The sequence below is a fragment of the Canis aureus genome, chromosome 22 (assembly GCF_053574225.1).
Source record: "Canis aureus isolate CA01 chromosome 22, VMU_Caureus_v.1.0, whole genome shotgun sequence".
Taxonomy (NCBI): Eukaryota; Metazoa; Chordata; class Mammalia; order Carnivora; family Canidae; genus Canis; species Canis aureus.
Window position 1 is genome coordinate 43,822,201 of NC_135632.1, and position 23,578 is coordinate 43,845,778.

The window sequence follows — 23,578 nt, forward strand, 5'->3', positions numbered from 1 at the left end:
AGTAGTGTTTGATGAATCACCAGGGAGCAGGAATCTAGGGGGACCATCATTCTTTTTTTTTAGATTTTATTTATTTATTCATGAGACACACACAGAGAGGCAGAGACACAGGCAGAGGGAGAAGTAGGCTCCCACAGGAAGCCCAACGCAGGACTCAATCCCAGGACCCTGGGATGACGCCCTGAGCCAAAGGCAGATGCTCAACCACGGAGCCACCCAGGCATCCCAGAAATTAATTTTCTCACTGTTCTGAAGGTTAGAAGTCCAATCAAGGTGCTGGCCAGTTTGGTTCCTCCTGAGGTTTCTCTCCCTGTGTCCTCACGTGGCCTTTCCTCTTTGCACACCCATTTCCAGCATCTCTTTCTCTTCTTATAAGGGACATCAGTCCAGTTGGGTTAGGACCCTACCCTTTTAGCCTCATTTTACCTTAATTATTACTTTAAAGGCCCTCTCTCCAAATACAGTTACATTCTGAGGTCTGGGAGTTAAGGCTTCAACATATGAATTTGAGGGGGACACAGTTCAGTTCCTGATGCCCATCATCTCCTGTCATCAAGTACCTCTTCCTTTGGAGGACTCAGATCACAGGCTACCTCCTCCTTGAAATCACCCCGAGTGCCCCGACTTGGAGTTTGCTTCTCCTGCCCCAGGGAGCCTCAGCACCAAGCGGGTACCTCTGTCCTCACCAGGTCCATCTCCTACTGAACTATGGGCTCCCGGGGCAGGCTTTACAGGCTGCCACGTCCTGGGAATCAGCCAGCATAGGGTGTGGCTCCCAGTGAGGGATCAGTAAGGACTGGGGAAGGAAAGGGGGAGGGGAAATTCTCCAGCAGTATGCTAACAGGGTCAAAGGGCAGGGCCCCGTCTCAGGAGGCTGCCAACTGCTCCCCTCCCTGGCCACAGGTGTTCTGGGGTCCCCAGAATCTATGCAGGACCAACAACAGTTCTCCAAGCCCAGGGATTAAGGGGCAGCCACCTTCAGGCTTCAGCTATTCTATCAGGCAGGGCTGGGCATCTTGGTGGTGGCCGTGTGAGACCCAGGTCTGTCTCATTGCCATCACATCCGTCCTCACAGAGCATTCCCAGGGGCCAGACCACCCTGACCCCTGGGGGCAGGAAACCTGACCTCTGGTCCTTGCTGAGCCTGTCACTTCTCAGAGCCTTCATTTCCTCGCCTGTAAAATGGACACACACAGACTGGTCCCTGCACCTCTCCCCCATACCCTCTTCACTCCACTTCAGTGGACAGTCTCTGTCACAGCTTCCCACCTCAAACCCTTGTGTCTCTTGTCTGAGGGGCAGGCCGGAAGTATAGGAGAGCTGGGGCTTCCCAGATCATCCCTCAAGCAGCCGGGGTGAGGATGGCTGGAGGAGTAGCCCAGGCTCCTTGTCCTGGTGACACATGTATCTGCACCAGCTCCCAGAGGCCCCCCGGTAGGATCAGGCCTCAGCTTGTCCACAGGAGTAACCTGCCTTCCTCCTGCCCCCAGTTCACTTCTATACCCGCCTCATTACCTTCCTCCCTCCCAGTTAAGTCACTTGCTCCCAAATGCTCCTCTTGGGGGTCAACTCTTGGAGGATCCCAAGCTAGGTCGCTAGGGAGCAGAGAACTGAAAGACCTTCAGAGGTCATACAAATAGAGACAGGCTGGTGATCTGATCCCAGCAGACTGACACCAGATCCCATGCTCTCAGAACCCGCTCTGCTGCCTCTCACGTGGTAGCCGCATTCCTCTGGCAGGAGGGAGGAGGCTCTGCCCTCCAGAGTGCCCACCCTCAGAGCTGACCCCAGAGTAGAAAATCCCTATTCTGGGTTCAGATGGTTTTATCAAGAGGCGGAGCAGATCTGTCTCCTGCAGGCCTGGGACAGACCCAGTCTGGTTCTCAGAGCTGTCCCTTGGCACCTATGTCTGCTTCCCAGCTAGAGGGAAGTCAGGACTGCCAGCCAGAGCCTTGAAGGGCACTTGCTTTCAGACCAAGAGGACAGACTGGGATCTGGGACCTGGAGAAGCTGGGGGGTGGCAGGAATCCAGGAAAAACTTAAAGAGCTTAGTCATTTATTGAGCTTCTAGTGTGCCAGGCACAGCTCTAAATTCACCGTGTGTGTGTGTGTGTGTGTGTGTGTGTGTGTGAGAGAGAGAGAGAGAGAGGTATGTTCTTCACAGCAACCCTTTGAGGCATGCACAATTATTACGCCCATTTTAGATAAGGAAATTTGAAGAATAGAGGGGTAAGGAACTTGCCAAGGTCACACAGCTAGTGAGTGTCACAGGTGGGATTCACACTCAGGCAGACTGGCCCATAATCATCCCTAGACCCTGTGTCTCTCCTGAAACTTCCGGTGAATCTGCCTCCAGCTACTGACTCTGAGCTCTGCCATCGTGTGCCAGCTCTGCAGGGAGACTAGGAACTTCTGACCAATCCCCAACTTTGGCGGAGCCCCACTTGGAGGGAGGAGCTGACAGAGGAAGGCGCCCTCAAGACGGAGGAGGTGTGGGTTCCAGAAGGAGAGACTGGCGGCCCTGGAAACCACCACCCCTCCCCCAAGGCCCTTCTGCCTTTGGACAAAGATTGATTAATCAGCACAGCCATTCAACCTCGGCGGATTTATGTATTCCCAGCCTCATTCCCAAGATGTTTCAAGGGAGCTGAAAAAAAGAGATGTGCAATGTCTCCACCAAAGATACTCTGATGGGGCGCCTGGGTGGTACAGTTCATTAAGTGTCTGCCTTGAGCTCAGGTCAAGATCTTGGGGTCCTGGGATCTGGCTCCACACTCAGTGGGGAGTTTGCTTCTCCCTCTCCCTCTCCTTCTGCCCCTCACCTTGCTCATGATTTCTGTCTCTCAAATAAATTAAAATCTTTAAAAAAAAAATACTCTGATAAATCATGTCTTGTAATCGACATTCTCGTGATGTGGCACTGTTGGATCATTACACATAGGATGACTAACTTATTCTGGTTTTCTTTGAGTTTTCCAGCTTTAAAACTGAAAGTCCTTTATTCTGGGAACCCCTCAGAGACGGCAGCAGTTGGTCACCCTCATTGCACAGGATACAGCCTGCAAAGCCTGCTGGCTAGACTATGAATGCAGCTCAGAGCTACCTGACAGCCAAGGCAGGGAGGGAAATAACCTTTGTTGTGAGATTTTTGGTGTTGATAGCAGTAGCAGTGCAACAGAACTTTCCACAAGAATGTGTCCAGCATGGTAGTTACTAGGCACGTCTCTATGGAGCACTCAAAAGTTGGCTGGTGTGAATTTTTTTTTAAAGATTTTATTCACAAAAATAATAAAAATAATAAAAAATAAATAAAGATTTTATTCATTTATTCACGAGAGACAAAGAGAGAGGCAGAAACACAGGCAAAGGGAGAAGCAGCCTCCATGCACGGGAATCTGGTGTAGGACTTGATCCCAGGACCCCAGGAGCACTACCTGAGCCAAAGGCAGACACTGAAAACACTGAGCCACCCAGATGCCCGAGAGGAACTCAGTTTCAATGAATGAATTTATTATAGTAAATATAGTCATCTGTATTGAAAAGGACAGTGGTACTGGCTAAGAACAAACCAGATGATCAGGAAAAGTCTGGGGAGCAGGCAGGCAGGTGGAAAAGCACAAGGGAAGCCAAAAGAGAGAATGGATGCAGGAGAAGGGGTCCCCAGATGCCCCTCTCTCTGGCCCCACGTTAGTGCAGCATGACTCATGCTGACTCAGTGGAAAAAGTGGGCAGTGCCTGGTATCCCTGCCAGGCTGTCAGAAGAAGACCCTGTTGTGCCAGGTAACAGAATGCACCTGTATGGCCTTGGACCCAGAGCCTGGGTGAAACACCTCCTTCATGAGCGCACTGGATGCTCCCTGATGCCCCTCACCCTTCCTGGTCAGGGTGCCAGGATCTCTGGACTCTGCTAAGCACCTTGGGTTCAGGGAAGCCAAGAAGGGGGAGGCATGACCCCCCGCAGTCGTCTGTGACTGGGATGCTGATGACTCCAGGATCAGAAATAACCCCACAGTCAGCTCGCGGCAGGCCACTCCTCCCTTCCCCTCCATTCCCAGAAGGTCTGGGCCCTGAGTCAGAGAGGAGAGTCCAAAAGTAAACAAGAACCCAGATAATCTGCCATGAAAACCACAGGACCATTCTGTGGAATTCTTTGATAAGTCGATGAAGAGCTGAGGCCTAGAAATTCAGATGCCTTTCCCGCACTCCAGTTGCACTCTGGACTACATAGACCAGTGCTATGGTACATGAACAGGAAGGACAAGAGAGGGGATGGGGGAGGAGAGCTGGGCCTACCCTTGTCCAGGCCAGGAGCAGAGGAGAGGGCCCAGGCCTGCCCTCTGGGGGCCTCCAGTCCCCTGGCACAGTGGACACACATGTCGGGAATAGTCAGAGGCCAGTCCAGAGTGGTGGGTGGGGGGGTAGGATAAGGGGGTAGGGTATCCAGGTGTCAGATCTTGATTCACTCCCTCAAAATAGTCTGGGACACCTACACCCCACACCATGGCTGAGTCACTGACCCCAATCCCCAGATGAGACTTGAATGAAGCTGTCCCCACTCCTCTTCCCCTCACAGCAGAAAGGACATGTAACTGATTCCCTGGGATGGAAGGGGAACTTCCACAAGCCCTAAAAATAACTGAGCCACTTCATACTCTGAACTTAGCCTCCCGCCCCCCTGCCCCCACCTGGCCCACCCCCTCGCCAGCAAGATAAAGGCAGCTGCTAGGGCTGGCAGACGACAGAGACCCGAGCCAGGGCAGCAAGAAGACATCTAACGAGGCCAGCAGAGCAAGACAAACCCTGAACAAGAAGTCCAAGAGGAAAGACAGACCATTAAATCACACCTGCCACAGATAAAGAGCACCCCTCCGCCAAGTGGGACCTCCAGGTGAGTAGCCCGCCCTTTTGTCTTTCCAGGGCAGGCTGGCTCTGTGGGCTGGGATCCCCCCATGGGCAATGTGGATGCCTCTCAGGGTGGTGTGTAGCAGGATCAGCTCTGGGTGGAGGAAGGGGGTCGCAACTGGATGTAGGTGAGTAGAGGGGTCCCTGATACCAAGATCCCGTGAGTAAGTTAAAAAAGTTAAAGGAGCCTTAGCATGAGCTCCATGGGAGCTTTCAGAGTGGCTGCCACAGGCCTGAGTCCCACAGAAGAGACAGGTTCTGACCAGTCTGGCATCATTCAGAAAGGCTTTCAAGAGTAGGTGGCCTGGGATTGCCATTTTTAAAATTCAGGTACAGATCTCTTCAGGCTTCAGGGCATCCTCTCAGGGAAGCCCTAGGCAGGCCCAATCCCCAGAAGAAAGAGGGACACAGGGGACCTGAGTGGCTCAAAGGTTGAGTGTCTGCCTTGTTGTGATTCCTGGGCCCTGGGATTGAGTCCCACATTGGGCTCCCCACAGAGAGCCTGCTTCTCCCTCTGCTTGTGTCTCTGCCTCTCTCCGTATGTCTCTCATGAATAATTAAATAAAATCTTTTAAAAAAGAGAAAAAGAAAGAAAGAAAGAAAGAAAGAAAGAAAGAAAGAAAGAAAGAAGAAAGAAAGAAGAAAGAAAAAAAGAAAGAAAGAAAGAAAGAGAAAGAAAGAAAGAAAGAAAGAAAGAAAGAAAGAAAGAAAGAAAGAAAGAAAGAAAGAGGAACACAAGAGAGGTGGGAGGGAATGGGGCTAGAGGTTAGGGTGTAGGCCCAACTTGGCATTGCTAGGACAAACCCCATGCCCAGCTGTTACAAGCGAAAGTCTTGGCATATCTGGCACTAGGAATATCTCCCCAGGGCTGGCCTGAGCCCAGCTCCCCACCTATCATGGCCGAAGGCCTGGAGGAGAAGGCAGACTTTGCCCCAGGCCACAGTCTTGCCCAGTAAGAAAGCTCTTGGGGCAAATCTGGAGCCCCAAGGTAGGAGACCAGGTCTGAGCCTTCCCAGATGTAGAGACCTGTGGAGGAGGAGAAGCAGACCTGGGGTCACCCTGAGAGGCCGGCTCAGCCCTCAGAGGCCAAGTTCTGGCACACTTCTTGGGGTTCAAGCCTGACCCTAAGTCTGGTTGTCCCAGTTCCAATTCCGCCCACACCCCATCTCTGTCCTTGCCCTTTAAAAACTGAAGCCCTAAGGAGTTTCAGGCCAGGCAGGGGCAAGGGCGGGAGGGCCAGGCGTCAGAAAACCTTTGGGTCTTGCTACTACCTTACAGAGTGCCCTGGAACAGCTCCTTTCCTGTCTCTGGGTCTTAGTTCCCCTGTCTAAACAAGGAGGGGGTTAGGTTCCTTGACCTCTGAGGGTGTATAGTTCCAACTTTCCCGGGGCTCCATGATTCTAATACTTTGTGACGATAGCAGGGATTGTGGAGATTCCTGGGGTCAGTGGGTGGGGTGGAGCTGTGGCCTACACATGCCATCTGCTCGGGCCACATGGTTGTGACAGGACAGGGAGGCATGGTTTAACTTTGTTCCTCTCAGAGCCCAGAGAGGAAAAGAACCCCCCAGAGCATGTGAGGAGACTTGGGCTACAGGTTTTAGTTTTCCCTCTTCAGGGCTCTGGTGTCTGGTGTGCAGACTGGATGGCTATCTCAGAAGGGGGGTGGCAGGGGCTCCTGGGAGCTCAGTCGGTTAAGGAGCTGACTCTTGATTTCGCTCAGGTAATGATCTCAGGGTCCTGGGATCCAGCCCCGAGTCTGGCTCTGTGCTCAGCAGGGCGTCTGCTGCAGGATTTTCTCTCTCTCCCTCTGCCCCTGCTCCTGCTCGTTCTCACACACTCTCTTTCTGATATTGATAAGTAAATCTTAAATAAAACATAGGAAGGGGGTGGCAAACAGGTCTCAATTCACCCCACTTCTGAGGTGGAAGAGGAGGAAGTTCTGCCCCCCACCTGTGCCACGTGTCCCTAAACCTCCCCCCACCACCAGGCCCCAGCTCTGGTTGTCCTGCAGGCCAGGCACCTGATAGCAGCTCAGGAGGCAGGGGGCAGGATCAGGGAGCCCAGGACAGAGAAGGAGATGAGCTGGGTGAAGGAGCCCAGGTCCCAGTGACTGGGCCTGGGCCTCCCTGCTGAGCCCTGGGCTGCTGGGCCGAGGCCAGGACCTCAGCTATATTTAGCATGAGTGTGGAGCAGAGCAGTGGGTCAGGGGCAGCGAGAGGGGGGACATGCTTCCCATTCCTTCCCTACTGTCCTCTGGGGACTGTCAGTACACCTGTCACAAGACAGATAAGACACAGAGAGGACAGAGACCAGAGAAGGGCTTGAGGGGTGAGAGGCCATGGAGGGGTGGGGGAGCTGAGGAGAAGCAGTGCCTTGATGGAAGCTGATTGACATGAAGAGGGAGAAAGAGAAGCATAGGAGTTTGGGACTGGTCGCCTATACTGGGGAAGATTCTCCATGAGCGAGGGCAAGGCAGGCTCTGCAGTAAGGTCTCTGTCCACTGCCTTCCCTCCCTGTGGGTGTCACCCTCACACTCTGCGAGGGGTGGCTGCTGGGGAACAGAGGGGCACCACAGCCAGTAAGAAAGTTTCACACCCCCTTCCCTTGTATTTCTTGCAAGCAAGGCCCCCAGTAGGGTCTAGGAGCTAGAGCCAGCCCAGCCTGTCCCTCACCCGCCCAGATCTGATTCCTTTTATACTTCGGTTTCCTTGTCTTTAATTGTGAATGGTTGGACTAGAAGGTCCTTGAGATCTCCCTGGCTCCCACTTTCTGAATCTTGGGGTATGGCACAGAAAACTCCCATCCGGGATTCAGAATCTGGCTCTGCAGACCCGTGAGATGGCTGGCAAACAACTGCCCCTCACAGAGCCTCGGCCGCTTCTACTGGCATAGGCTGCGGCCCCTGCTAAAGCTCCCCCTGACCAGAGGGATGGAGAGGAGTTGAGAGGCAAGAGGTTAAAGGCCAGACAGGTCTCCCGGCAAAGTGGCAAGTTCGCCCTCTGGTGTTAAGAGAGGGAATTTCTCCTCCATGGGAAATCGTCACCAGTTTAGGGCCCTGCCTCTCCTGGTGCTGGAACCCCATAAGGCAGGATTCCGTCCGGGGGGTTCACTAGGAGAAACTGACTTTAGTACACAAAGGTGAGGATGGAGCATGTCCAGCTTGCCTCTTGGAGGTTTGGACACCCCTGTAGGGCTAAAGGACAGAGTTGCATGTACACTGTACGCTGCTTGCTCTCTAGCAACCGGGTAATTCTGGGGATGCAGGACCCACTTTAATGGATGGCTCCATATGCCCTAAGTTCAAGACTTTTCACATACCAACCATGCAGGTGGCAGAGTGATACCCAGGTGAGGTCTGGAGAGGGAGGGAGTCTCTAAACACAGGTCACCGCAGGACCACTCTGCCCCCGGGCCCGGCCCCCTGTCATTTCTCCCAGCTACCAGCACCATCCTCATCTCTGCCCCTTCTCCTCAGAAGGATGGCCAAAGCCCAGACGCAGGCAGCCCCCATGCCGACCCTCCCGACGGCCGCTGCAGAGGACCTGCCCCTCCCGCCCCCCCCAGCCCTGGACGATCTGCCGCTGCCACCGCCCAAGGAGTCCTTCTCCAAGTTCCACCAGCAGAGACAAGCCAGCGAGCTCCGCCGCCTCTACAGGCACATCCACCCTGAGCTCCGCAAGAATCTGGCCGAGGCCGTGGCTGAAGACCTGGCTGACGTCCTGGATTCCGAGGAGCCCACTGAGGGTGACGTCCAGTGTATGCGCTGGATCTTTGAGAACTGGCGGCTCGATGCCATTGGGGACCGTGAGAGGCCGCCTGCCAGGGAGCCCGTGCCCGGTGGCAATGTCCAGGCCACCTCCCGCAAGTTTGAGGAAGGCTCCTTTGCCAACAGCACAGAGCAGGAGCCAGCCGGACCTCGGCCATCCGGAGGCGACGTTCGTGCAGCCCGCCAGCTGTTTGAGACAAAGCCGCTGGATGAGCTGACTGGCCAGGCCGAGGCGCTGGAGGCGGCGGTGAAGGAGCCCGAAGCCAGCGGCGATGTCCAGGGTACCAGGATGCTCTTTGAGACGCGGCCGCTGGACCGCCTGGGCTCCCGCCCCTCCATCCAGGAGCAGAGCCCCTTGGAGCTGCGCTCGGAGATCCAGGAGCTGAAGGGCGATGTGAAGAAGACAGTGAAGCTGTTCCAAACAGAGCCACTGTGTGCCATCCAGGATGCAGAGGGTGCCATCCACGAGGTCAAGGCTGCATGCCGGGAAGAAATCCAAAGCAATGCAGTGAGGTCTGCCCGCTGGCTATTTGAGACCCAACCTCTGGATGCTATCAACAGGGACCCCAGCCAGGTGCGGGTGATCCGGGGGATCTCCCTGGAGGAGGGGGCCCGGCCCGATGTCAGTGCAACTCGCTGGATCTTTGAGACTCAGCCGTTGGACGCCATTCGGGAGATCTTGGTGGATGAGAAAGACTTCCAGCCATCCCCAGACCTTATCCCTCCTGGTCCAGATGTTCAACAGCAGCGGCATTTGTTTGAGACCCGAGCCCTAGATACTCTCAAGGGGGAAGAGGAGTCTGAAGCACAGCACCCACCCAAAGAGGAAGTAGTCCCTGGTGATGTCCGTTCTACCCTGTGGTTATTTGAGACGAAGCCCCTGGACACACCTAGAGACAAGGTCCAAGTGGGTCACCTGCAGCGAGTGGGTCCCCGGGACCATGAGGGGCTCATATCTGAGCATCTATCCAGAGATGGCTCCTCAGCAGCATCCCACTCTCAGAGTGCCGCCCAGAGGGATGGGGTGAAGGGGGACGTGAAGGCCTTCAAGAACCTTTTCGAGACTCTTCCCCTTGACAGCATCGGGCAGGGTGAGCCTTCAGCCCATAGGAGTATGAACAGAGCAGAAGGAACTGATCCTACTGGGCAGTCCCAGGACGTAGGGTCCCCAGTATATGCCATGCAGGATGGCAAAGGCCACCTCCATGCCCTGACCTCTGTCAGCAGAGAGCAGATAGTTGGAGGCGATGTGCAGGGCTACAGATGGATGTTTGAGACACAGCCTCTGGACCAACTGGGCCGAAGCCCCAGTACCGTGGATGTGGTACGGGGCATCACCCGGCAGGAAGTGGTGGCCGGAGACGTAGGCACTGCCCGGTGGCTCTTTGAGACCCAGCCACTGGAGGTGATCCACCAGCGGGAACGGCAGGGACGCCAGGAAGAAGAAGGAAAGAGTCAGGCAGGTTCCCAGCCTGAGGCACCCCCTAAAGGTGACGTGCAGACCATCCGGTGGTTGTTTGAGACATGCCCCATGAGTGAGTTGGCAGAGAAGCAGGGGCCAGAGGTCACAGAGCCCACAGCTAAGGCCGAGCCCCGGTCCTGCACCTGGATGTTTGCGCCCCAACCCCTGGAGAGGCCAGAGGGCTCCAGGGAGCAGCACCTACAGGTTAGCCAGATCCAGGCTGGGGAAAGACAGACAGACAGACATGTCTTCGAAACTGAGCCTCTGCAGGCCTCAGGCCGTCCCTGCGGAAGAGGGCCTGTGCGATACTGCAGCCGAGTAGAGATCCCTTCGGGTCAGGTATCTCGGCAGAAGGAGGTTTTCCAGGCCCTGGAGGCAGGCAAGAGGGAAGAGCAGGGGCCCAGGGTCCTCCCCGAGCCCATCTCTGTGGGCTCCGTGCACAAGTTCACCTGGCTCTTTGAGAATTGCCCTATGGGCTCCCTGGCAGCCGAAAGCATCCGAGGGGGCAACCTCCCAGAAGAGCAGCCCACAGGCCCCTCGGGCAGCAGGGTGCTCGAGAGGCAGGAGACGGAGGCTGAGGGGACCCTGCGGACCCTGCACACTCTGCCCGGCCTCTTGCACCACGGGGGCATCCTCATGGAGGTCCGAGGCCCGGGGGAGCTCTGCCTGGCCAAGTATGTGCTCCCAGGCCCGGGGGAGGGGGGGCCCCGCGTCCGGAAGGAGGAGCTGGTGTCTGGCGAGCTTCCCAGGATCGTCCGCCAAGTGCTGCGCCGGCCAGATGTGGACCAGCAGGGGCTGCTGGTTCAGGAGGACCCAGCGGGCCAGCTCCGCCTTAAGCCACTGAGGCTGCCAGCTCCAGGCGGCAGCGGGAATATTGAAGACACAGACTCTGAGTTCCAACAGCTGCTGGCCTGCGGCCTGGGGACCTCAGTAGCAAGGACTGGGCTGGTGATGCAGGAGACAGAGCAGGGCCTGGTCTCGCTGACTGCCTACTCCCTGCAACCCCAGCCGAACAGCAGGGCCCCTGAGAGGGGCAGCGTGCAGCTGCTGGCCAGCTGCATAGACAAGGGAGACCTGAGTGGCCTGCATAGTCTGAGATGGGAGCCACCAGCCGATCCAAGTCCAGTGCCAGCCAGTGAGGGGGCCCCGAAGCTGCCCCCAACTGAGAACATCATCCATGTTCCCCCCCTGGACCCCAGTATGGGGCTGGGGCATCTCAGAGGCTCGGGGGGCACCTCCCACCTCCCACAGACCATGGAAAAGCCAGTGCCTCTAGCTGGGGAGAAAAAGCAAGAAGATAGTCACACTGGGCAGAAAGGGATGGCAGCTTGGGGAAAGTCCGAAGAAACCACTACTACCCCCCTGGGGCCTGGGGCCCCGGACCTCCAGGCTGCCATGCAAGATCTGCGGATGGCCACCGCCGAGGCCCAAAGCCTGCACCAGCAAGTTCTGAATAAACACAAGCAAGGCATTAACCCTGGAGCCACCTCAGCACCCCTGGAGCCACCTCGGCCAGCACCGGCTGTGGCCACTGTGGCTGCTCAGAGCCACACTAGGCCTATGGCTGGAGGCAACCCCAGGATCCCGGCAGCCCCCAGAAAGGTCAGTGGGGAACAGAAAGCACCGCCCAGAGGGCTGCCTGGGGGGTGGGTGACTATTCAGGATGGCATCTACACTGCTCACCCTGTGAGGACCTTTGAGCCACCTGGGGGTGTCCAGCCTTCTGAAAGAGAGCCCCTCTCAGTGCAGGCTCCCAGCCCACTCCAGGAAGGCCCAGGCCGGACTCTGGGGCCTGGGCGGGAGGAGCCTGGGGGCGGCACACAGACGGCCTCAGGACCTCCAGAGAAGGCAATGGCAAGAGATGGCCCAGGAGGGCTCCAAGCTGCAGAGACCACCCTGAAGGTTGCCTCTTTAGCCCACCCCCCTCTGGCCTCTGGGCCTCTGCCTGCGGGTGCCAGTCTGCACTCCCGTAATGCCTCTGTTCCCCCTCCTCCTCTTCTCCCAGCTGCTGTGACGGGACCTGACTTCCCAGCCCAAGCCCGCCTTGATGAGGACTCTATCCGGCAGGACTCCAAGCTTCTCCCCTCCCACAGCAGCCCTGCCAGCCAGCGGACGCCTGGGGAAGCACAGACAAGAACCCCAATACTGGAGCCAAAGATGCCCCCAAGGAAGAAGCCTCCGCTGCCTCCCAAACCTGCCCACCTAAGCCAGATCTGCCCTCCTCAGAGGCTGCCCACGCCCTCAGCTCTATCTCCCAGCTCCTGCAAAGAGTCAGGGCAAGGAGAACACAAGCCAGGTGACAGAGACGCAACCACCCTTCGGCCAGCCAACATTCCCACCACCGCAGGCCAGGGATGCGTGTCTCTGTCTGGAGGCCCCAGTGAACAGAACCAGCCCAGCCCCCAAAGCGGCCCCAGCACCATGGCTTCCAGACCTACTGAGAGCCAGGCTGCCAGATGCCATGACCAGAGCCCTAAGTCCCCCAAGTTCTCAGCTCTCAGCAGCCACCCCCCCGCACCACAGGAGGGTCCCCATCCCCCAAGAGAGAGGCCCACAGCTGGTTCCCAGCAAGGGGCCCCTGAGAACACGGAGATTCTGCAGGGAAGCCAGCAAGAGCTCCAGGGCCTGCTAAGCCAGGTGCAAGCCCTAGAGAGAGAGGCCACAAGCAGTGTGGATGTGCGGGCACTGAGGAAGCTCTTTGAAACTGTGCCCCAGCTGGGAGTGGCCCGCCCGGCTTCTGCGGCCCCCCACAAACCCAAGGCCTCTGTGGTGCAGGCCTTTGGGGAGCTGACAAAGGTCAGCACAGAGGTGGCCCTGCTGAAGCAACAGACACTAGCCAGGCTGCTGGACATTGAGGAGGCTGTGCACAAGGCGCTCAGCTCCATGTCCAGCCTCCAGCCTGAGACTAACACCAGCGGCCATTCCCAAGGACTGTCCAAGGACCACAGTGCCTGCAAGAGCAGCGACACAGATGGGAGTAAAGCCAGACCTCACTGCTCCAGCCAGGGGGTCAGAGGGCAAACTGCAGTCAAGAACCAAACCCAAGTTGCAAGCCAGACTGAGGTCCAGAGTCAGGCCAAGGTCAGAAATCACACAGAGGCCGGGGGTCAGGCAGCCTCATTCATCCCTTCCCCCAGGAGGCCAGAGACATTGAGAGAAGACTCAAACCTCCCTGGAGCCTTGCCTTCCAACAGAGATCCATCTTGTTCCCCAACCTTCATCTCCATTGAGTCAGCCGTAAGGAAGCTTCCAGAGGCTCCCAGCCCCAGGGGCATCTTTGAGGTCTCAGTGAAAAGCACACACCTGGCACAGGCTGGACTCCACCAGAAAGGGCTCCAGGACAATGCTGGAAAGAAGGAAGTCACCCAGTGCCCTTGGCAGCCTGAGCCTGCCCCCGCCTTAGCCAGCCCTCTGCCCACAGGGCAGCAGAAGAACGTTCTGGAGCTGCAGACTGGACTAGATGGTTCCCAGTGCTATGAAGCCACAGGAACGGTTACCCAGCAGTGTGATGGGGTGGACCAGTGCAGGAGCCCGGTCCTCCCGTCCTCTACCAAGGTCACGGAGCAGGCAGAGATGACCAAGGGCCCAGGCCCCCACCTCGAGCTCCACGCTTCACCCCTGCTCCGGCAGTTCCTGCGCAGCCCAGCCAGGCTCAGCGGTGCACTGGCAGAAGCTGAGACAGTGCATGCCCCCTGTGGCTACTCCCAGCCGGGGGCCCAGTGAGCTCCTCTGCCTCCACCACAGCCTCCCACAACCTCCCACTGGCACCACAGCATCACCCTGCAGGGCCCTGGGACCGAGGTGGGCACATCCTCCTGTGCACATGAAGCAAGGACCAAGAAGAAAGGGCATCTTCCTGGACGTACGGGCAGGTTCCCTCTCCTCAGTTCCATCAGTAGGCTCAGTTGTTGCAAAAGGTGGGGAAGAAAGGTTGGGAAGAGCTCCACCAAGTAGCATGCGCCTGGGAGTAGCACGGGTGCTGGTTGCTGCTTGGAGGATGGAATATGTACAGACACGTGTGTTCCTCACACAGGCCTGGCCCACAGGTCGACCCTAAGAAGGAGCCCCCTGAGTGATCCTCCCCTCTCAGCTTTGTTTTTTCTATTATGAGTCAAAATGTTCTCAGCCATCTGCTCCTTAATTCTTGGAGAGGACAGGGACAACTGGACCACGGGATCAGTCTCTCTGTTCAAGGTTGGTCCGACGGCTCTAGAAGCCCCTTCATCGCTAACTCCATCGTTCAGCGGGTCATCCTGGCAGCCCAAAGGTCACACAGAAAACCTCGGCAATCAGCAAATGTCCCTAAAGCCAAAGATGCTGCCTCTCCACCCATACTGCCCTACACTCTGCACCCCAAATGGAAAGGATACAGTCTGAATAAACACAAGTTTTAGTCTGTCGTCTGTGTGTGTGTGTGTGACAGTTTGCACGTCTGTTCTAGAGTCTGGGTTCCCACTGAGGGAGAAAAGATACCCACGACCTCCAGATTCCCCCTTTTCTTGGCAATAGCAGTGTTGCAAAACTCTGAAAAAGCCACCCCTTCTTTTACCACCTTGGCTGGGAAACAAAGAGGCTCTGCACATCCCCCTGCTCTTCTTGCTCCCTTTTCCTGCCTTCCCCAGCCCACTCATGCACAGCTGCCCCTCAACCTCTGGCCTCCCCGCCTGGAGGTTGTTTGTGACATCATCCTGGAGTGAAATCTGACCAGAATCCTACTCCAGAGTGAGAGAGTAGCCGTCAGGCCTGGGAAGGAGGGAGGGTCTCAACCCAGGAGAACTCCAGTGGCTAAGATGGCTGGGCCCTCTCTCCTGCTCAGGCCAGGTGCTGTGTGCAGAGCAAGAGCTTCTGAGAAGGGGAGTGGATGGAGCTTGCCCAGCAAAGCCAGAATGATTTAGTGCAGGGCCCTTTACACTCTTTCAAAAGGCACTGAGTGCCTGCTGCATGCTAGGCCTGTTCTAGGCAGCAGGGACACAGAGGTGAGGGCGTATGGGGTCATGATTTCAGGGAACTGACCTTTTAGAAAAAGGAGACAGAGAGACCATGAATAAACAGGAAACACCAGATGGTAAGGGTAATGCGCCTGACTAGGCCAATCTTCCACTCTAGGGCAGGAGAGTGTTAAAATACGGTGATGTGACAATGACAGGTGATTGCCTTAGAGGATATGACCAAAGCAAACCTCTCTGATAAACCTCCCCTGAGATCTGAATGACAAAGACCTAGTTATGTGAAAATCAAGGGGAGCCATGTGCTAGGCAAAGAGAAGATCACATGCAAAAATCCAACGAGGGCAATAAGTGTAGCTCCTCAATTTCCTGGATACCCCTCCATCTGCCTATCTCCTCCTCCATCCTGCCCCCCCACAGGGTTATGTGGGAGCTTGTCCACAGTTTGCTTCAGTTGAACAGGTAAGCTCCCATCCTAGTGCCAGCCCCAGAATCAGCCTTCTGTATACCATGTCCCAGGCCCTCGTTGCCTGCTCCTCGCATGTGTGAACTCCCCTGGGGAAGCAGGACTCTGAACCGGAAATAGCTGGTTCCCTGTGGAAGACAGTGGTGTGTGGGAGCAATTAAGATACCAAATCTACCCCCTGGGGGCTAATATCTAACATCTCTCTGGGCCCCTGGCCACTTGTCCTCCCTCCTCTGCCCTCTGTGTGATCTCACTCAATTAAGGGCCCAGCAGCTTACAGCATGACTGTTCTCGTTCTCATCTATACAATGGGCACGATTACAGGACCTACTCTTGTGAAGATGAATTACTATGTGCAGAGTGCTTGGAGCTCTCTGTCTAGCATCTGGAACTCAAACACGTTAATTTCTTAGTATTATTGGTAACTATTAGTTTTAACATATCCTTCTCACCTCCAGGTGGAGTTCCTGCCTTATTCATCTAAGTATCACCGGTGCTTATCAAAAGTGCCTGGAAGGCACTGTGCAAATGTCAAATAAATGAACGCACGGATGAAAGAAATGATTCGTGAATTCAGTAATTCATCCGACTAACATTTACTGAGCACGTGCTTCATGCCAGGTTCCATTTAGGAGGCTGAGGATAGAGATGGACAAGGCGGAATTTATCCCTGACTCCAGGGAACTTGGGTTTAAAGAGAGAAGACAGTGTATTAAAGCAGATAATTTTAGAAGGGAGCGACCCTGTGAGGGGAATCAAAACCAGGTCAGGCCATGAGAAGAGGACTGGCCGTTACTTTAGGTCGTGTGGTCAAGGGAAAGCATGTCTGAGGAGGTAAGCCTGGGGACGCCGGAGCCGGTCCCGACGACTGGAGGTGGCACCCTAGGGGGAAGAGGTAGGTGGACGGGTGGTGAGCACGCGGGCGGCAGCGTGCACCCAGGGGAGCAGCCGCCGCTCCGTGAGGCCTCGCCGCGTGCCGCGCACCTGCCGCCGCACCTGCCGCCCGGGCCCAGGCTCCACCTCCCGCCCGGAGTGGGCGGGGCTGGGAGGGGCCGGGCCGCGGGCGGGGCGGGGCGGGCGGGGCGGGCGGGCAGCGTTCCCCCCCCCGCCGTCTCCAAGGGGACGGTGACGTCACCCGGGCCGCGGGGTGGGGGCGTTCGGGCGGCTGCAGCCGTTGCCCGGAGACGCCGGGCGGGCGCGCAGCCAGGGGCCGGCTCCGCGCGGCAGACGCTGGACGCCGGTGCGCGCCGTCCTGGCCGGCCCTGGCTCGGAGCCTCCCTCCGCGGTCCGGGCGGGTGCGGGTTCCGGGCCTCACCCAAGTCGCGGCCCCACCCGGGGCCGACCTGCCGGGCAGGGCGCCTCCTCCCTTTCCGTCACTGCCCGTGGCGGCTGCTGCTGCTGCTGCGTCCGGAGTTGTCCACCGGTCCCCACCTCCACTGCCGCCTCGCTGCCTCGGACCTCCGCCCATTCCCTGTCTCCTGGGCCGCTGCCACAGCCTCCCAAGTGGTCTTCCTCGCCTCCCCGGTCCGTCCTAACAATCTGCAGTTCACCTGGCAGCCAGAGCTCTTCTGAGAGTTTACTAGATCAAGTTGTTCCCCTGGAAACATCCTCCAGTGGCTTCCCAGCTCACTCAGTCTGAAATCTAACTCTTCTCTGCCTTCAAGACCAGAATGATTTGTCTCTGCCTTCCTCTCCCGACTGACTTTTTTGCCCCTACTCTCTTCCTCACACACATCTCCCTAGTTACATGCCTTGATTCTCACAGAATCTTTACCAAACTGATTCCTGCCTCAGGGCCTTTGCACTTGCTGTACCCTCTGCTTGGAAGTCTCTTCCCTCAGATCTTCAGTGGCTGGGCTCCTTATCACTCAGATCCCGTTTAAATGTCTCTCCAAAAAGGCTTTCTTGAGCCATCCCTCCCCTCTCCTATTGCACACACACACACACACACACACACCTGCCCCCATCAAGAGGCCCTCCAACAAGTTATCATGTTATTTCAGGTTTTTATGAAGACCTCTCACGATAGGAAATTATCTTGCTCACGTATTTGCTTATTGTCAGTGTTCTCACTACTATTCCTGTATAGCAAATCACCTCAAACGTAGTGGTTTAAACAACAACCATTTTATAATAGTCATTAATTCTGTGGGTCATGAATTTGGACAGAACACAGTGGAAATGGCTTGTCTCTGTACCATAATGTATGGGGCCTCGCCTCAGCTGGGAAGACTTGAAGGTTGAGGTAATTTAACAGCTAGTGTCTGGAAACATCTGAAAGCTCATCCACTCGTGTCTGGCAGTTGATGCTGGCTCTTGGCTGGGATGTCAGCCAGAACACATGTGCACAGCCTCTACACGTGGCCTGGGCTTCCCCATGGCATGGCAGTCTCAGGGTAGTTGGATTTCCTACATTTCATCTCAAGGATCCAAAGGCACATGTCCCAACTAACAAGGCAGAAGCTGCACTGCCTTGTCTCACCCAGCCTTGGAAGTCACACAAAATCACTTCTGCTGCATTTTGTTGGTTACAAATGAGTCACAAGTCTGCCTCAACTGAATGCAAGGGGTATGAGACACTACCTTTTAATGAAAAGAGGCAAAGATCTAGAAGAACATGTGGCCATTTTTGGAGGGTGCCATGTCCATCCACATGGAATCTTCCCCCACTGGAATATCACCTCCATGACAAATCATTTCTCATTCGTTTATTGTTACATCCCCTGCGCGTGCTAGAATGGTACCAGAGCACTCAGTAGGTGCCTGACCCATGTTTTAGAGTGAATGAAGGAAGGTTTTTCTTTCCAGGAGGCATCGGAGCCCAGCTCTTCTCCCCATAAGCGTATTTCCTGCTCCAGTCCTTGATTTTAGCCTGGTCTGCTCTGGAGGAAGCCCAGTGTTTGCATTGGAAGATGGGAGTCAAGTACAGTTGTTTGTTTCTTTGGCGGGAAGGGGGAGTTATTGGAGATTGGGAAAGCCAAATGAAGTTCTGGCACAGTATTCTACTGTAAAGGCTGTTGAAAACCCAATCTGACTTTCCTCATTCTAAACTCTGGAAGTGCCCGAGAGGACTGCAGTTAGTCCTGCGGGCCACAGGGAGAAGGAAAGTGACCCAATGGAAATAGAGCTTTGGAGAGGTGCCTGGGGCAGCAGAGAGGGGGGTGGGGTTGGAATGCCTAGTAGAAGCCACTGCGGAGATCTGGGCAATAGGCGACTGACTCTGAAGCCACCCACAAGCCGGTTGTGGTATGCACATTTTCCCTGCTTTGTTATTGGGGAAGAACTTTCCATCTGATCTTCCCACAGTCCTGAAGCCCCATACAGTTTCTTCTCTTTGTTTTCTCCCTTTTCCCTGAGAATTAGCCCAGACTTCTCTTCTTGATCCACCTCCTCACATCACTCAGCCCACTTTCCAAATCTCTCTCTGCCTTTCCCCACAGTTCCATCTCCACCGGCGCTCTGGGACTTGGGATGTCCTGTTGCAGCAACAAACATCCCGATGTCCTCCCCACCTCCGGTGACCCCTCCAAACTGTCAGCCCTCCAGCCCAGCCCTGCAGGGATTCTTCACCAGCTCTAACCACAAAATTCACATTCCTTAAGGTCATTCAGGGCTCTTCCGGTAAAGCTGCTACCTGTGTTTATAGCCTTTCTCCATCCACCCCCACCCCCAACCTCCTAATAGTCTATCCAGGGTGTGTCACCTTGGTTTTGCCCAGAGCCAGCTTACTCACAGGTCACAGCAGCCAGGGGGCCTGGAGCCCACAATACTTTTAAGGGCCCATGAAAATGTTTTAACATCCTCTACAATCAGAAAGGGAAAAAAGGGAATTTTTAGGTAGAAAAAAAACTTTTTTTTTTAAAGATATTTTATTTATTCATGAGAGACACTGGGAGGGGCAAAGACAAAGGGAGAAGCGTGGGGAGCCTGATGCGGACTTGACCTAGGGACTTCCAGGCCGATGCCCTGAGCCGAAGGCAGAGCCCAACCAACTGAGCCACCCGGGCCTGCGGAACAAACTGTCTTAATACTTATCATTGCCATATTAGTCTTCACACCACCACAGTCATAAAATCTATTTTTAAATACTTCTTGTATGGAGGAGGACTCCGCTCCGAGGCACCCTCTTCAAGGAAGCAAAAGCCATCTAGAGTGTCCTCCTCTGACCTCTCTCAACCCTGCGCGGTCTGGGAGTTTGGGAAACTCGACGGTAACTTTCGGAGCGGTCCCTCCCTCTCCGCACCGCACTGTGGGTACCTGCAAGCCAACAACCACCCCCACCTCCGCTTCCTCCTTCTGGGGACCTGGTCCCCACCTGCCGCGGAGCTGCCACCCCAGCCGCGCGCCCAACTTCCGAAGACAGTTCAGGCCGAGGCTCGAGCTCGGGGCCCTGGCGGGCACCCGGGCGGCCCCGGAGGGTGCGCGCGGGGCGGGGCCTCGGGGGGCTCGGCCGCGGCCCGGCGCGCCCGCCCCGGCGGAGGAAGGGAGCGGCCCCGGCGGCGCCCTCTTCTTCCCCAAAAGCTGCTCACTGCTCCTTCCGCCGCACCCCTCCCCCCGTGAGGGTTCGGACGGAAAAGTGCCGCGGAGAATTCCCAGAAGGTCCCGGATGTGAAGTCACCGGCGTGAGGTCACCGAGCCTGGTTCCAGGAATCAAGCCTGGGGGAGGCAGGGAGGTGCCCACGCTCGGCTCCCCCCGACCCCGCGGCAGGGGCGGTCCCGGACCAAGGGCTCCGCTCCTCCCGCGGCGGGGACTGCCGGGTGGACGCCCGCGCGCCGAGCCGTGTTAACCAGGATCGGTCTGATGCCGCCCGATATGGGAGTGGGTGGGGACACGGGAGCGACCCCCTGGGGGCGGGGAGGGCCGGCGGGCTGGGTGAGGCGGGGCCTTCCAGGCTGGAGCACAGCTTCCCTATTCCAACAGAACTTTAAAGGCACCTACCCTTGAACCTGACGGTTGCGCGCCTGGGGACTTGTTCTGCAGACAAGACTGCAAGGATAAACTCCCAAGGTGGCTCGTGGCAGCACTGTTTGTTGATAGACCGGAACGTGACTGGGAGAGAATCAAGAGTACCGGCCCTACAAGCCTGAAGTTGTCCTTTACCAGGATGGGGAGGACGGGGAGGAGCCAGGCTTTTAGTGAACAGGGTGAGGGATCAGTAGTCTCAACTACTTATGTGGGCCAGGAGTTCAGGGGTGATAGAGATCTCAGAGTTATTTGGAATCTGTAGCAGAGATGTTTCCAGAGGGAAACAGCTGATGCACTTGGATTGAGAAATTTGAGGAGGGATTAATAAAAGAGCCTTTTACACAAGGGTAGCAGGGTGTAGAGAAACCAACAGGACAAAGTAGGACCCCTGGACCAGTAGCGATGGGGACTTGACCATCTTTAGTTCTAATGGGGGAAAGGGGAGAGTTGCTGGCACCTGGGGACAGAGAGAGTGAAGTGAAGAAGGCAGTATCTAAACTTGTGTGGTTTCCTCCAGGGAAGGGGACTTGCTTTTGAGACACAAGTTTGGATGTTGCACACTGACCGGAGTGGAGAGCTTTGGTGGAGGAGTGTAGCTAGTCCCTGGCAACCCTACATGGAAAACATATATCCTGACCTCTCTCACCTCCCTCTGAACTCATGTCTGTGTTGGCCAGCGGTCAAAGCCCATGGAAAGCCAGACAGCTCAGCTCCCCCAGTGCAGAGCTGGGAGGAGGGTGGAGAACTGGTCTGGGCCAGCAAATGGAGGAATGGAAGAACCCAGCACAGGGGTCAGTGGTAGGGTGCTCTGCAAGGCCACGGCCGGAGAAGAGGCTGCTTAGGAGGTGAGCACAGGTAGAAAAGACGCCAGGGTCGCTGCCCTGGAGCCCTCTGATATTTGGGGAATGAGAGATAAAATAGAACCAGGAGAGGGTCCTCCAAAGCTGCATCGATTGAGACAGGAGAACAAGGAGAGCCATGCTCAAGGCCTAGTGACAACAGTGTGTCTAGTCGGAAAGAGGGAGGGAGGGAAAGAGCAGGAGGGCTGGGATATATATACCCCTTTAGGTCAAGCAGGACGAGCGATATATATGTCTGTGGGGGCAGGGTATGAATAATGTACATACATTGCTTCTAGAAAAAGGCAAAAAGAAAAAGCCCTGTTAATATGCTTCTAGCAGAGACCTAGGATAGGCAGAGAGAATGAGACTCAATTTTTTATTTTCTTCCATTTTGGATATTTTTAACAAAGTACATCTATGAATTTTATCAAAGGGAAGAAAAAATAGTTGTTGCTTTTTTTAAGAGTCTTCCATGATGGATGCCTGGGTGCCTCAGTGATTGAACATCTGCCTTCAGCTCAAGGCATGATCCCTGGATCCTGGTATTGAGACCCTCAATGCGCTCCCTGCAGGGAGCCTGCCTCTCCCTCTGCCTATGTCTCCGCCTTTCTCTCTCTCTCTCTCTCTCTCTCTCTCTGTCTCTCACAAATAAAATAAGTAAATAAAATCTTAAAAAAAAAAAAGTCTCCCATGGCAAGAGAGATATAATTTTACAGAAAGAGCAGATCCGTAGTTTTCCCTAATAATAACTGGAAGACAGTCTTGGGGTAGCACTGGGACTTGAAGCAAATGGACGGGATCCTGGGAGAGGCGGGGCTGAGGAGTGTTGCTGGAAGAATCTCCCTGTGTCAGTCCAGCCAGTGCCTTTAGGAGCAGTGACCTCGGAAATCTGGTTCGAACTATGTTCTGTTTGCACTGTAATCCCCTCCGTGACTTGCCCTGCCCCCCTGCTTTGCACAATCCAAGACTTCAGGAAAACTTAATCCTTCACATTTTAGTAACTTTTTAGTAATTGTACATGTCATGCTTTAAGTATTTTCAATCTTGTATATTAAAAAAATAAATAAATCCCCTTCCTTGGAAGAAATCGCATAAGCTTGGATGTAGTCATCTTGGAAGACAGTGATTGCTCATAATTCTCTCTCTGCTGAAGCTGTGCTTGGACAAGGTATTTCTTCCCTGCAGAGCACAGAATCCTTTGGAATAGAAGCGTGTATGTGTGTGTGTGTGTGTGTGTGTGTGTGTTTTCCGATTAAGAATCAGCTTCAAGTGGATATTACTTCAGGATCATGCGCTGATTCTTATCCCCATGGCGGATCCTGAGGACAGGGACCCAGCCTGAGGAGCCTCAGGCCAACTTCAGGAAACTTCTCTGAACCACTGGAAGTCGCATTGGGAAGCCCATGTCCCCTCCTTTTCCTGGAGCCCCCTCCTTGGGCTGGGAAGGGGTACTCCCAGTCTGATAGACTTGAGACTTTTCTGATTTGGGGTTTCCCCAAGAAAGAGGCCAAAAGAGGGAAGGGAGCCGCCAGCCTCTCTCCCCCATCCTGGGGACTGACTGTGACATGCTAATCTGGGTTCCACTTCCCTCTCCATTTCCCACTCCTAGAATAACTGAAACTTCTCAATATGCCCTATGCCTTTGAATCTCTTCGTCTCTGTCCTGCTGAAAAGAAATTTCTGTAGGAGGAGAGACCTTGCGTGTGTTACATGCCCCTACTAATCAGTGACTACAGGAGTGTCTGGCACAGGTTGGTAAACAGCATGCATGAATGCCCAAAAGGACTTGTCCACAGCACTACCTACATTTCAAGAAGACTCTACTAACCATCGTTCACTACAATCTCTGTCATCTCAGAACTTGGTTCCTGACGTTGGCGGCCTCCACTTAGTGGTATACCAGAGCTGGCACAAGCTCCTGGAGAGCTGCCTGGAGTGTGCCCATCTCTTCCCAACTTCTCTTGCAGTGCCAGTAGTTTGAAGTCAACCGAGGTAGGAGAATTTACACTGTGGAAATTGGCAAACGCTGCAAATCATGATTTCCCCCACCCCCACCCCCAACTGATTGTTAAACATTTACCAGAACACTACTGCCTCCGATCTTGTTTCTGCCACTTACAAACTCAGTGATTCAGAGGAGTCACATGATCACTCTGAGCTTCACTTCTCCAGAATATGGAGATCCCATAGTATCTACCTAATAGGATTGTCTGGAGGATTAAATGC

General features: G+C 55.2%; 1 protein-coding gene and 1 long non-coding RNA gene across 5 annotated transcripts; one reads left to right on the top strand and one right to left on the bottom strand.

Annotated features, from left to right (window-relative positions):
* The first annotated feature begins 4,729 nt into the window (after positions 1-4,729).
* XIRP1 (xin actin binding repeat containing 1) lies at positions 4,730-14,532 on the top strand. 4 transcript variants are annotated; one of them, XM_077865720.1, is made up of 3 exons: positions 4,730-4,888; positions 8,380-11,734; positions 12,138-12,276. In XM_077865720.1, the coding sequence occupies exons 2-3, from the start codon at positions 8,384-8,386 to the stop codon at positions 12,144-12,146; spliced, it is 3,360 nt and encodes a 1,119-aa protein (XP_077721846.1). In that variant the 5' UTR covers positions 4,730-4,888; positions 8,380-8,383; the 3' UTR covers positions 12,147-12,276. The 4 variants fall into 4 exon arrangements, with proteins under 4 accessions (XP_077721846.1, XP_077721844.1, XP_077721845.1 ...); XM_077865718.1 differs by having other exon boundaries at positions 8,380-14,532; XM_077865719.1 differs by having other exon boundaries at positions 4,732-4,888; positions 8,383-14,532.
* Positions 14,533-16,124: 1,592 nt separating this feature from the next.
* On the bottom strand, positions 16,125-17,259 carry LOC144294115 (uncharacterized). The gene is made up of 2 exons (XR_013361518.1): positions 16,860-17,259; positions 16,125-16,426 (listed from the first exon to the last, which is right to left on the bottom strand). It is a non-coding gene; the product is annotated as an uncharacterized LOC144294115 (long non-coding RNA).
* Positions 17,260-23,578: the final 6,319 nt, after the last annotated feature.